This window comes from Corylus avellana, chromosome ca2 (genome assembly GCF_901000735.1).
Source record: "Corylus avellana chromosome ca2, CavTom2PMs-1.0".
Classification (NCBI taxonomy): domain Eukaryota; kingdom Viridiplantae; phylum Streptophyta; class Magnoliopsida; order Fagales; family Betulaceae; genus Corylus; species Corylus avellana.
This window is the reverse complement of record NC_081542.1, coordinates 25,768,242-25,782,586: the sequence shown is the minus strand read 5'-3', so window position 1 is coordinate 25,782,586 and position 14,345 is coordinate 25,768,242. Positions and strand designations below refer to the sequence as shown.

General features: G+C 34.0%; 1 protein-coding gene across 1 annotated transcript; it reads right to left on the bottom strand.

The window, feature by feature from the left end:
• Positions 1–6,973: 6,973 nt before the first annotated feature.
• LOC132170991 (prefoldin subunit 6) lies at positions 6,974–10,387 on the bottom strand. Its single transcript, XM_059582176.1, has 5 exons — positions 10,249–10,387; positions 9,998–10,068; positions 9,553–9,677; positions 8,445–8,505; positions 6,974–7,270 (listed from the first exon to the last, which is right to left on the bottom strand). Exons 1-5 carry the CDS (start codon positions 10,325–10,327, stop codon positions 7,214–7,216), a joined length of 393 nt encoding a protein of 130 aa, XP_059438159.1. The 5' UTR covers positions 10,328–10,387; the 3' UTR covers positions 6,974–7,213.
• Positions 10,388–14,345: the final 3,958 nt, after the last annotated feature.

Here is a 14,345-nt window from a genome sequence, read left to right as displayed (position 1 = left end):
TTGTGTAAGATCATATCAAACATGTGAATTCTTAATTGCCAAAAGCAAGTAACCAAACTGAAAAATCCTATCATCAGACCATGTGTTTAAAATTTTAAGCTCACCAATGAGAATCAAATCACAATTTTTAAGATCAACCAAAATTTTAAGACAAACATGAACATGCATATATTTTTTTCTTTTTTAAAAAATGGGACAAAGTGTGTGTAAAACGTCTCTCATACCCACAAACTTAAATTACACATTATCCCCAATGTGTGTATAACATGGAAAGAATTTACCCGAGAGATGGACGAACTGTTTAGAATAATATGGCTCATAGCACACCCCTAAACTTGAATTGAAGCACAATTGTCCCTGCAAAACACTAAAGTAACAAAGGAAAACAAAAACAAAATAAAAATAAAATAAAAATAAAACAACCAAACAAACAAAATAAAAAGGATATTGATATGTTGTGGGGTGCCTCCCATGAGCGCTACGTTTAACTTCTTCGGCCAGACTGTGGCACTTTAAACTTAAAGCACCAATCTTTCCTTCTCTTGCACCAAAGGGAATGAATCTTTTCTATTGGAAGGTGATTCCAAATGTCTATAGATTGGAGATGACCACTTTGAGTTTCCTCAAATAGTTTCTCATCCGGTGGGGAATCATGAATTGGAATAAAGTAGGAAGAAAACTCAGGGAGCTTTTCTATCTTGATGTTCTTAATTTGTTTATGTAGTAGCTCTAACAGACTTCTCTCCTAGCCTCTTGGTATTTCAGGAATAAGGACTAATGTTGAAAAAATCTTAGTACTCTCTTCTTTTTCCTGATGTGGCTCCTATGGAACTTCGGTTTGCTCCTCCTTCCCCTCTTCCACTTGATTTTCAACCACCTCTTCACTCCTCAACGTGACAGCTTGAGCATGATAGTAGGTGCACTCTTCCTCCATGTATTGTCCATTAGGGTTTTCCATCAACTGACTTTGACACTCTTCTTCTTGGTATTGTTTAGGTCAATTGATGGGAGATGCACTCAGCTCCCTGGCCAATTGTGTCATTTGTACTTCCAGTCTCTGAATAGCTTGATCGGTCCGTGTATTGATTTGTTTTTGATCAGTCGTAAATTGCTGTTTGGGAAGTTACTAGGGTGCGTAGCATACTCTCCAGGTTATTCAGCTTTGACTCTTGCTCTTGATTTACAGATGAATACAAAGGACAAGTTTCAGTAGAATGATCAGAATGAGAACATATGGCACATACCTGGAATTGGGTGGCTGGCTGAATGGGAGAGATGTTCTGAGTAGTCATAGAGTTTATAATCATATTTAATGTCTTCTGCATGGCAACCATCTGATTTTGTAGTTGTGGGGCCGATTGAGAGAAATATGAATGATCATAGAACTGTGGATATGATTGATGATGCAATTCATTAAATTGTGGAGCATGATTTCTAGGAGCTTGAGCTTGCCACGGAAAATTTGACTATTGGCTCCAGGTTGGGTTGCAGGAATCAAGATAGTTGTCGTTCCTCAGTCTAGAGAACGATGTGTTCTTATGCCTACTAATTTTGTTAGAAATTTGTCTCATTGTAAGACATTCTCTAACATGCTGATAAAGGTCATGGCATGATGAGCATGGTCCATGGGGTGTCGGAATGCCTCCCCACATGTGTGAAATTAAAAATAAAATAACAAAAATTTAAAATAAAAACGAAATTTTAAAATAAAACTTACTAATATGCAGACTCGAATGATCCTGCATGAAACAAAAGAAAGAAAAAAAAAAAAAAAATTCAGATCTATAATTAGTACAGTAATTGTGCTGCTGTCCGAATGTGCAATCGATCGCACTGTGAGATGCGCTCGATCACAGTGGTGTGCTCGATCGCCCTGGATGGGCGCTCGAGCGCACCTCCAAAGGCAAAACAGTAACTGCGGAAAAACTTTAGAAAAACAAACAAATTAAAACATAAATAAAGTTAGGGAAAAAATTTCAAACAAAATCAAACAATCCCCAATAACAGTGCCAAAAACTTGTTGTGCCAAATACTACCTAAATTAATAGATAATATTTAGTACGTTTTACTCGCAAGTGCACAAGATCAAACGATAGTATAGTGCAGCAAGTACAAGATCGATCCCATGAAGATTGTTGATTTTATTTAGAATTGATTAAAAATATCAAGTTGTCACTAAATTGATATTATGAAAAAGAAATAAAAAGATATAAAGATAAATGAAAAGGTAAAAGTATAGCTTTGATATCCACCACTAATCATACTTAGATAATATAACAATATGTCAATGATCCAATCATATTATGAATACTTAATGTTTGTCAACCTAAGGATATGAGTGTCTACTCCTTAAGTTATTGATTTTTCTAAGCAACAAGTTAGGCATAAGTGTCTACTCTAATTCTTTTCTTTCTTAAAGGATTTAGTATGAGTATCTGCTAAGTTGTTATTTAAGAAAGCATAAATCTATGGAAATCGACAAACACATGAGGCCTAGGGCATGGGTGTCTACTCTAGGTTCCCCATGTTGATTAACTCAAGAATCCGGTGTGGATTTCTTTTGTTACTCTTATTAAACTCAGGATTTGATCATCTAAATTGATTTAATTAACTAGTCCATACCACATGCATATGTTGATCAGACAAACACATATGAGGAATTCAAGAAAACATGAATTAATCAAGTTAAGCAACATAATATGATTATCACAAATGCGCCAATATTGAAATATTAAATAAACATAATTAGGGCTTCAATCTAGCCCTCCTAAAGAGTTAGTTACACATAATAAAAATAAAACTAAAAAGAGAAGGGAAAGAAAGAACTGAAAAGCGCTCCTAGAAGTAGCCTCAAATTCCTCTCCCTAAAGTTGTGTCTATTCAAGGATGATTATTCTCAAGGTTTAGAGGTCTATTTATAGACTTAGGAATACTCTAGAAAACCTAGAAACCCTAGTAAACTCGTAGGGTTTAGTCCTAGTGCAACTAGGATTAGAAAAACCCTAATATGGAAAGCAAAGGGAGTCTAGCCGCAATTTCTGAAATTCTCCAACGCACGGGTGCGCTCGATCGCACCTCTGAGATCGATCGTATGTCTTATGCGCTCGATCGCAATGCGATCAAGTCTTCTCTTGTGCGCACGAGCGCACGCCTTGCACTCGCTCGTCTGGACCTCTCTAGAAGTGCGCTCGATTGCAGGTCTCCTGCGATCAATCGCACTACCATAATGTTTTTTCTTGTTTCAAGTCTTATAGCTTTTTCTCAATTTTATCCTTTAAGCCCGATACTTCCAAGAATGCTTTCTTTTCTTCCAAAAACCTATAAAACAAAGAAAATACAAAAATGAAGTAAAATAGCACAAACTAACAATTCTAAGGAATTAACACATATAAGTTTAAGGGCTAAAATATGAATATTTTGGCACTTAACACTAGCCTTCTTCTATATAATGATAACCTTTTTGCTTTGAGATATGTTATGCATCATTCATTCAATTATTTTTTTTGTTTTTGCAAATCCAATTAATTCACCATTCACTACAAGAAAATTGGTCTTTAGCGACCATATTTTTAGCGACGACCCCAACGTAGTCGCTAATATGTTAGCAACAGCGACAACTTTTGTTCTCGTCGCTAATTTTACAATTTTCAAACATAAAAAATAAAAATTGAGAACAGTGACAACACGATGTCGTCACTGGTATGTAAACAATTTAAAACATTAATCAGCCAAAAACAAAAGCATTTGATGTAGAAGACGACGATCATCAGCGCGACGACATATGTCGTGGCTACTGACTATCAACAACGACGACATGAATGGTCGTTGCTATTAAGTCTTTATCGACGGATTACTTGCAACGACTGGGAGCGACGGCCATAGTCATCGTTGATGTTAATTAGCGACGACTTGTGGGCCTTTAGCAACAACTTTGGGTCGTCGCTAAAGACTGATTTTCCTGTAGTGACTAGATTTGTGAATTCATGAGTCTCACACAAATTTAATGATAAATTCACCCGTTCACTATACAGAGATAAAAAAAAAAATAATAATAAATAAAAAATAAAAATGATTGAAATAATAATTTTTAGCATTTTTCTCTTGGTTTAAACTCAATCCTCACCATATAATTTACAAAAATTAAAAAAATAATAAAAAAAATAAAAAATCCCCACCATATGGGTATCATGAATTGACATCAATCAACTTTTAGCCCTATTTTCAGCCGTAGGAAGCAAAAAGAGAATTCCAGCCTTTAGTCATTAAGCGATGTCTTCGGGTGGATGGCCTAAGAAATAACGACAAAGCGGCCAGTGCTGGAAATCCTCAATACATTCATTGTGGGAGCTCTTTTCTTTGAATCGAATCCTACCGACAAAGTTACACCAAATTATAGCAATCTTATATCTTTATTCTAGGGAGTAGTGATTTAGGGAACACCGGTGTGCATGAATAGTGTGCACGCCGGTGTTATAATATTATTTTATTTTTATTTTTTTACAGTTTAAATATTATTTTAATAATATTTTATAATATTATAACACCGGCGTGCACACTGTTCATGCACGCCGGTATCCACTAAATCATTACTCTATTTTAGGGATACAAGGGCTATAATTTTTTTTTTTTTTTTTCAAGCATCTCTTATATATAAATCAATTTAAGTAGCTCAACAGAAATAACATCAAGATACACAAGAAATTTCTTTCGGAAAGACCTCTTCCTTAATAATATCATTTTAGATATCTCACAACTATCTCAGTATTAATAAAGTATTGATTAAATAATTAAATTCATTTTTTCTTATCCGTTTAGGCTTTTGAAATAAGTGATGATTTAGCCATTTTAATTAAATATTTTACGTCTTAGGTCTCACCTTTTTAAGCTCACACGTTAGAAAAAGTGTTAAAGTATTGATTTTAAATGATTAAATCCATCTCTTTTTATCAGCCTAAACTTTTATGATAAGTGGTAATTTAGTACCTATAATACTAACGTCGTAATACCAACTGATCGTTAGATTTTTTTTTTTTTTTTTAACAATAATTAATCCAAACTTGTCACTTCTAGAGCCAAAGGAATCAAGATATTATTAAGGGAAAATTTTAGTAGCCGTTAAATTCGTGACTTGCTAGAGCTTCTCCACCGTTGGGGGTGTTTGGGCAAGGAAGTTGTTTTATGGGCGTGGCCTACCGCCATTAACTTGGATGTGGAGATGGAATTTTCCTTTTTTCTTTTTCTTCTTTCTTTAGCAATTATATCAAATTAATCTCTTCGAAATATCCTTGATCTTATGGGATATAGATAGGATATCCATATAAAGACCAAACTCACCAATAGATGGTGCAACTTCTGGTTACTCTTTATATGTATGTAGTAGTCTTCCATTTCATATACAACAACCTCAGATTTTTTTTCTATTTTGGAAAAAAGATAAAGAGTTCTGTTGCTAAGAAAACGTAACCTAATTATTAAGAAATTGTTAAAATACAAAAGGATTTTGAGTAAGCCATGGCAAATCCCTTTGTATTATTTACTGTCTGTTTAGTAAATCATACAACCTCAATAGTTTTAGTGTCTGATTAGTAAAAAATTGTATTTTCATAATTAATAGAAATTAGCTATTATTAAAGAAAAATACATAAAGAGGGGGTGGGGCACCCCAACAAAGACCCCAGTATAAACATTACAGTTAATAATAAAACTTAACAACATTTAGGAATAGAACAAATAAATGGGTCGGCCCAATACTTTATTGGCGCACAATCCAAGAAAGAGGTCATCAAAAACAACGATTTTTTAGGCAGTGCATTGGGCGGACTACCTGGAAAGACACGTGGACACCTACTGCAACTGCAAAAGAACTTAGAAGCCACAACAGAGAGGATAGCACTAATAATATCTAGACTAAAGCCGCCAAAGATAAGCAACACCACGACGTCTGAGGAGGGAGGTGCCCGATGGAGGATGCTTAGTGGACATTGCAATTGGATATGCTTCTAAATCTGGGAGTCTTCATAGGTATAAAGGCAGGGCATTGTTTAAAGAGATCTAGAGGAGAAGGTGGAGGGAGGCCAAAGATCCACTACAAGAAATAGAAAAAGGTATCAACGCCCGTATAGTCCACGCATGTCGTGGTGCCTTGTAGGTAGCACCGGCGGTGGAAGGAGGCATCTATGTCTGTGTCTTGGTGTTGGCTCCCAAGACACAGACAAAAAAGGGGGAAAAAGAGGAAGAAAAAACAAAACAGAAAAAGGTATGAGGTAGAGGTAGAGGTAGAGCTCTCTTCTCCCCAGTTTGAATTCACTTGGGATTGAGAAGCCTTTTCCAAAGAGGTGGAGAATCTCCACAGAGGGAGCGGGAAGACTCCACGGAGGAAGAGAGGGGGAGGAGGTATAGCTCTTCCCTCCTTCCCTAATGCCGCGCTGGGTAGATAAAACATCTCTCCATAATAAATTCTTCCAATGGCCAGCATATGGTATCCAAACGTTATAAAACATCCCTCTAGTCTTTAGCTTGAGGCATCCTGGCACAAATCGCAGTAGAGTCTGGAATTGTTTTCTGATCTGTAATTTTTGGATTTAAAATAGTATGAGATTGTCCCCTGCTTATACAATACATCCATAGTCTCCTCGATCTCTAAGGCTTGGACAGCTGGGAAAATTCATCATATTGCTAATTTTGTTGCCCACAACTTACGCAAATGGGCTGCTTCCACCAATCAAACCTTGTTGCTCACAACTTAGTCAAATGGACCGCTCCCACTAATCAAGCCGAAAGCAACATTGAGCAGCTCCTTCCCTGATCCCTTGATAGACTTTGTTTGTTTGGTTTTATATTTGGTCAGAAAATCAAAATCCAATTCTACTCAAAACACTAATTTAGGGAACCTTCTAATCACCAATCAAAACTTCAAATTTGGGGAACCTTCACCTAAGTGTGTACACAAACATTAATATTGTACAGCAGTGTCTACGATAGTAATTCATCATTTGTTTAATCTGTTTAATGGCAAAGCATCCTGTTTTCGTTTAACTTTTAGTAAATCCCAGATCCCCAGAAACAAAAAAGAAATTGAAATTTGGTACAAACAATTTAACATCCAACAGTTGCTAGTGACAATGCAGCTTCAAATAGAAACAAGTAACTACATCCAAGCCTCCACAAAGATTTATAAAACACATTAGAGCTCGAAAATTAGTGTGAAAGCAAACTAGACCTTGGCTTTTCCAGCCTGGAGAGATTGAATCCTCTGTTGTACCTTTAATACCTGCAACGTGACCAAACCGGTAAAAGCAATTAATTTCTGACTGAAATATATGTTCATACCACTGCAACATCCCTATTGTGTAGCTATATTTATTAGCGAAATACCATTGATCTTTAACCAAAGTATACAAAGATGTTAATTCACTAAAATATAAATGAACTATTTCTCAGAAAATTTGAAAAAGAAAATGAAGCAACCATATTTCAGCTACAAAGCATCAAGACAAACTGGAAGACAACCTTGGTGTCAGGATTTTACACTAATCAACTCCACCGTAAGTAGCAAAAACAAAAAAGAGAAGCATAGAAAGCAAGAAGGAAAATCTGGTTTGGGAGGGTTTTTTTTTTTTTTCACTTTTAGACCACAAAAACAAAATCAACTAATGCAAGGACAATTCCTAGCTATTGCTTTTGGTTACAAGAATAATAACATGTTAGAAGTCGCAAGAAGTAAACCTACAATCCAAAATATACTAACTTCCTAAGCAAGAAATCTAAAACTTTCATTTATCATAAACACCATGCACAAATTACTCCCAAGATCATGGTTTAATCCTGAAAAAGATCAAACAAGTACTGTTCATGTAAGAAACATCTCCAAGTACAAACAACTATAAGAAGTTTTGCAATAAAAGGTTATTGAAATGTATAAAAATAAAATATTTAAGTTTATATCAAATAGCTACAATAGCTACCTCCTCATTAGTTAAAAGTACCCAACACGTGCATCTTTCTTATGGTAAATTTCACAATTCGAATGCACTATATTACTTTTACTCAACTGTCTCAATAAAATTTTATTATTTCACAGTTCAATATCACAATGCTGTCTCCAGAAGACATCCCACAGTACAAGCTTCTAACTAGAAGAAATTTGTATGAACATCTATTTATATGTCCTAATGTAACTATAAACTTCAAATTTTTTATATTCCATCAAAATAAAAGTTGAAATGGAAATTTTTACATCAAGATTCTTCACCAAATCACAACCTATTATCATGAGTACAATGAACTTGAAAAGACAATCACATCACATTGACCTTAAGAACCCAAGGTCAAAATGAAATGACTTAGTAATCATGAGAACGTTGAGTGCATGTGTGTGTAAGAGTTAGTAATCATGAGAACGTTGAGTGCATGTGTGTGTAAGAGTGAAAAGGAAGAATACAAACCGCATCTTTCTTGCTATTTTGCTTCTCCTCCAAATCTTGAACAGTTCCATCAAGTCGTTTCCTGTTATGCATAAAAAGTTTTACGGTCAAAGGTATGCAGCAAGAGCAACAATACTATTATAATGATGAGATTAATGACAACAATGACAAGAAGAAGAAGATGAGGAAGAGGAGGAAGAGAAAGTAAATGCAAGAGTAAATTCTTTGTCAAATAAGTGCCTAAATATTTACTTATAAGAGGTGAGCTAATCCACCAGAACAGGAAAAAATTACATCCCACAAAGTATTTGAATAACAGTCTTCATAGAATATGTCTAGCCAGTTTCAACCCACCAAGTAATAGTGGAAAACATCTAGCAAATAAATAAATAGTAGGGGAAAAAAAGTAACGGCAGGAAACAATCCAACCTGAAAATTCAAAAAAGAAGTTTCTCACAAGCATAATAACATTGAAAGAGTGAATCTTTACATGAATTAAAACAGGAAAAAGAGAACATTACAGGCTGCATGAGCGTGAAAGAAATTCAAGCCCCATGACACCTGTTTTTGACTGGAATATGCATCAAGTTACTTTTATGAGGTGGTGTACTAAAGATATATGAAAGACCTTTTGCGATAATATTCAGCATTTCTCATTCTGTTTATTGCCGTTGGTTTCCAACCAATGGGGTAAATTCAAACTGAAGGAGATCTATTTGTCATTGGTTGTAAATTCCCACCTTCAGTCATAATTTTGAAAGACAGGAAACACATTAACATACATTTTTTTACAATAAACTATCCTGGATTCCTAGTCAAGCTTCTAGATTTAAAAAACTAATTGAGAACCCAAGGACTCTCTTCTGAGAAAATCACTTCCATTCCATATTTGAAGAAGAAGTTAGAAAAGATACATGAAGCTACCATTCTTTTTTTTTTTTTTTTTGATAAGTTACCAAAATAATCTACATGAAGCTACCATTCAAGACGATTAAGTGTGGTTTTTTTATGGGTGGTAACCACATCCTGCAAAATTAACTAGGAAAATGACCAAAAACTATCATCTACATTTATATCTTATCCGATTGCTAGAATTAGTAACAAACGAAGTAAAGCATCAGAAGCATACAATTCAGCAGAGATATATTCGATTCTCTTGCGCACATTCGCATTCGCCTCTGCCAAATCCTGCTTCACAAGCACCGGACCGATCAATTTGTAGACATTTGCATCTTCTTTCAGCAGATCCAATTCCTATAAACACGCACAAAGTGTTCAAACCTAATTGATACTACTCATAATTAGACTATACAGATTATAACAACGTTAAGTTCGCTAAAAAACAAAACAACCTTAGAATCCTTCATTCCATCAAATCCAATACAAGCATCATGGCATTTTGGAAAATTTAAAGAAACAAAACACTTTCAAAACATAAGCCAAACAGCTTCTCAACTTACAAATATCATATCAACAAGAAGTTTAACAGCTAAAAAAACTCATTTTCTTATCACTCTCCTTCACTTTCCCAATAACCAAACAGAAAAACAAGTACGAGATCAAAAGGAAGAAACCTTGAGGACGAGCTCGTTCTCGCCGAGCTGGATAGTGTACTTCTTTCTCACTTGGTGATTCTTCGCAATATCTGACAAAGTATAAAACATCCAAGGGATTCAATTAAAAACATGCATACATACACACACAAACACAAACACATATATGAATGACAATGGAGGAAATTGAAATTCTTTGAGGGGCTTAGGGTTAATTGGAGGGAGAGATAGGTAAGGATATGAAAAAGGATAGGACTGGAAGTATTGCTTGCCTTTTTGGAGTTTGCTAAGATCGTTAGCCTTGGTCTCCAAATCACGCTGTAGCTCTCGAAGAGCGCTTGGGGAAGCCATTTGTGTTCGCTGCTCTGCTTCTTCTTCTTCTGCTGTTGCCTTCCTTGATTTGAACAAGAATAGGGCCAGGTATTGAGGGCTAGAATTGAACAAGATTAAGGCTATTTGGGCCTTCAAGCCCAGAAAAATAAATGGTATTTTGAAAAATATTGGACATATAAGTTGGGCTGACAATTTAACCCGCGAACCCCACACGGACACAATACGTAATTTTAGGGTTAGGGTTTAGGTTAAACGGGTTTGGTTCATAAACGGGTAACGTGTCGTGTTCGAGTTTGACATAAACGGGTTCGTGGGTTGACACTTTTATACAATCTATTTTTTAAAACAATTTTTATTTTTATTTTTTAAAGTAAATTTTAAGTTTAACTTAATTTATGATTGACAATTTAACATACGACCCGCAAACCTGACACGAACATGACACCTAGCTTTAGGGTTAGGGTTTAACTTAAACGAGTTCATGTCATGAATGGGTTTCCCATTTAATAAACGTATCGTATTCTAGTTGGCGTAAACGGGTTGACACGAACCCAACATGTTAACCTGTTTTGCCAACCCTACCTATAACTCTTTTACAATTTGTTAACAAATGTAACCGGTTGCAAAGCTACAAATTTAACTTTGGAGGGGCTGAAATAAAATGTAATAATAAGATAATTTTTTCTCTTTATATACTATAGTTTTACACTATATATATATATAAACATAATACATAAAACTTTGGAGGGCCCAAACCACCCCCAAACCCTTTAGGGGTGGCCATTGGGGATGGCAGGCAACTAAGTTATTTCCAAGAAACTTATCATCCATCTTGTTATCAATGACTTTCACTCATTTGGTAGTCGTTTTAGACAATTGAATAATCAAAACAATGTGAATCAATTTATCAATAAGATGGTATATGCTTTTGATTTTTCCTTTTGTACAATCCTCAACATAATTTTACAACATAAGACAATTTTAAAAAAAAAAATAATAAAAAAAAATTAGACAATTAAGTACATGATGTTCAAAATGCTTCAGCTGAAGTCTCAAATTAATTTTCTCTTGCTAAAAAAAAATCAAGAAGATAATATTTTTTTGCAATATTACATACATCACAACTTTTAAACAATTATAATAAGCATCATTTGAATCCAAAACTAAACTAAGTGTCAAAAGTTTGGTTGCCTTTTTCACCAAAAAGCACATATTTAGAGTATGAAATTAGGCAGAGGATTTGGATGAACATATGCATGAATCCTTCAGTTAAAACACAAATATTTTAAGAGTATACAAATAAGTTCTGCCAATAAACACTAAACACTAAAAAAAAAAAATCTCTTAATCCCCATGCAATATTCTCTAAAAACAAACAAACAAACTCCTACGTTAGGATTGACAAAAGAATTTCCTTCAACCTAATTTATAAAAGTTATATGTGTCCTATAAACATGTGAGATGTACATATTTTTTTTAATAACATAAATAAAGTTAAAATAAATTTTATTAAAAATTCATGTGCATTTCACGTATTATTAAAAAAAATGAACACATGTTACTTTTATAGATTAAATTGAAGAAAATTCTTCCGCTTTAGTTTGGAAAAAAAATTTGTCGCATCTGTATTGCGATTTCAACATTAAAGTGATTAGGTGGAAGAGTAGGAACAATGTAATAAAGTAGAAGACGAAGGTGAGTATGATATGATAACAAGGATGGCACCAAAAATGTGGACAACAAATAAATAGCTGAAAAATGATTTCTCCATTCCCACTTTAATAAGCAAATTCGTACAACTTTAGAGTGAAGGCATTTATTAGTCTATTCGATTGCAAGATCCATGAGGGCAAGTGGAAGAGGAATGTATAATTGTTGTGATTGCTATCACTATGTAATGGAAAAGGACCACCTTAATTTGATAGGTATATCTCTAATTTAGAGAAACATAAAATATTTTTTGAAAATATATAATTTTTTTTTTTTTTTCAAATATGTTTGACATAGGGTAAATATTAGTTAGTTTGAAAATGTTTTTAGTTGATTGACAAAACTGATGTTCACGGGGCATAAAATACTTTACGTTTCTCGTCTAAGTAACTTTTTTTGCTGCTCTCTCATATCTTTGAAAATACCCATTATAGGCCTATCTGCAGATGTCTCGGATTACCCGTACATCTGTCAAGATATGCGAGTCTCGCAATAACTCTCTCATAATTGCTTGCCCATATTGTAAGCAACATAAATAGTCAATTGTACTATATCTCAATTTCACTCAGAAGGCCTTTAATGTGCTTTCTTTCTCTTAAACTCCTCTTGGTTGTCTCTTTTTCTCCCATATCCTCTAATTATATGGAAATATAAAAAATGTTTGTGGATTTCTCCATACAAGCCAAAATGTCGAAAATTGTTTTAGCTAAAAACAATTTTCAACAAAAATAAAATAAAAATGTACGTGGAAACAAATGGGGCTTAAAAACATTGATTTTCTTTACCAGCTGTTTAATTCATAAAGGTTAAAGAAAAGAATCTTTATAGTATGTTTTATTTCGCTAAAATCAACATTAAGTTACATTTCCTTTACTTTTAAGTACAATAAACTCTTCCTCCTTCTTCTTCTTCTTCTTTTTTTTTTTTTTATTTATTTTTTTTAAGAGAAATTCATTCCGATTTTTTTCATGAATAATCAAGAGCATAAAAGCTCTTACAATCACAGAGGATAAAGCTCTGAAATTTATAGTTGGAGCTAAAGGATTACACGTCATAGAGGTAAAAAAACATACAAATTACATTGAAATCCTATGACGTCTATATCCACTAACCCATGTCCAATCTTCAGCTTATAAAATTGATCTGTCCGGTGCAGACTCAATTCAAGATATAGGTAGCTATTCTCTATGCATGAACAAAAGCACCATGCCAAAACTATTAATTCTTGACCTAAAAGGCCAGAAAAGTATTCACGTCCTAAGCCCAAACGCCAAGACAACAAAACAAGCAAGAAAATATAGGAAAAAAAAATCACAACACAGCACCAAACATCGGAGCAAGGAGCGGAGGAGGTTGCCAGCAGCGTGAAAAAAAGGGCGATGGATAGATGCGGTGGAGATCGAAAGCATAGTGAAAATGGCAAGGTGGAGTCTCGACGGGCACTGTGCTATGGAGAATTAAGAGAAAAAAAAAGCTCTAAGCAAAAACCGAACATACAATGGACATAAATTTTTATAATTTTTGGTACTAAGAAATTTTTGTAATAAAGTACCGGAACAAAAATCTTGAGTATATCGGATATCTATTCCCCTTTGAGAGCGACAAAACAAAATAATCGAGACGTTTACTGAACTTTGTAGCCGCGATTCCAATTAATTAGACGGCAAAACTTAATAAATTGCCTGCCATGAGACTGACAAGCCGCTCATTCATTCAACGTGTTTTCTTTGTGCTTAAATATAGAATCATATTATAAATAACAATTGTTATTTATACATATTTTACATTTTCTTTTTTAAACAAGAATATTATTTCATATGATCAATATTTTATTTTGTTACATCTGATACATGTAAAATAGTGCTAAGTTATTTATAATTTTTAAACGACATGGTAATATATTTACCACATAGCATTATGTATACTATTAAGAAAATAGATTTTGATCAAAAAATAAATTTTCTCTATTTCACATGAATTTGAGAGGTTGTAGGTGGCCGGACCACCCCCAAGGGCCATGGGGTAGCTTCGGCCACCTTAGAAGGACCCCTTATTATTTTATTTTATATTTGTTTTAATATGAAATAATATTTTATTATTATTTTTTATTAGTGGGACAAGTGTCTCATTTATAACTCTAAAATTTTTAAAATAAATCATAATCATGAACTGGATATTCTCCTGTCCATTTTGGACCAGAGAAGATCCTGTTCCTTTTATATACTCCTAATATGTATCATTAATGATATAACCTAGTTATTATCTCTATTCCTTTTTTTCTTTTTCTTTTTGTAAACACAAAAAAGTATTTGGTGTTTCTCTCTCT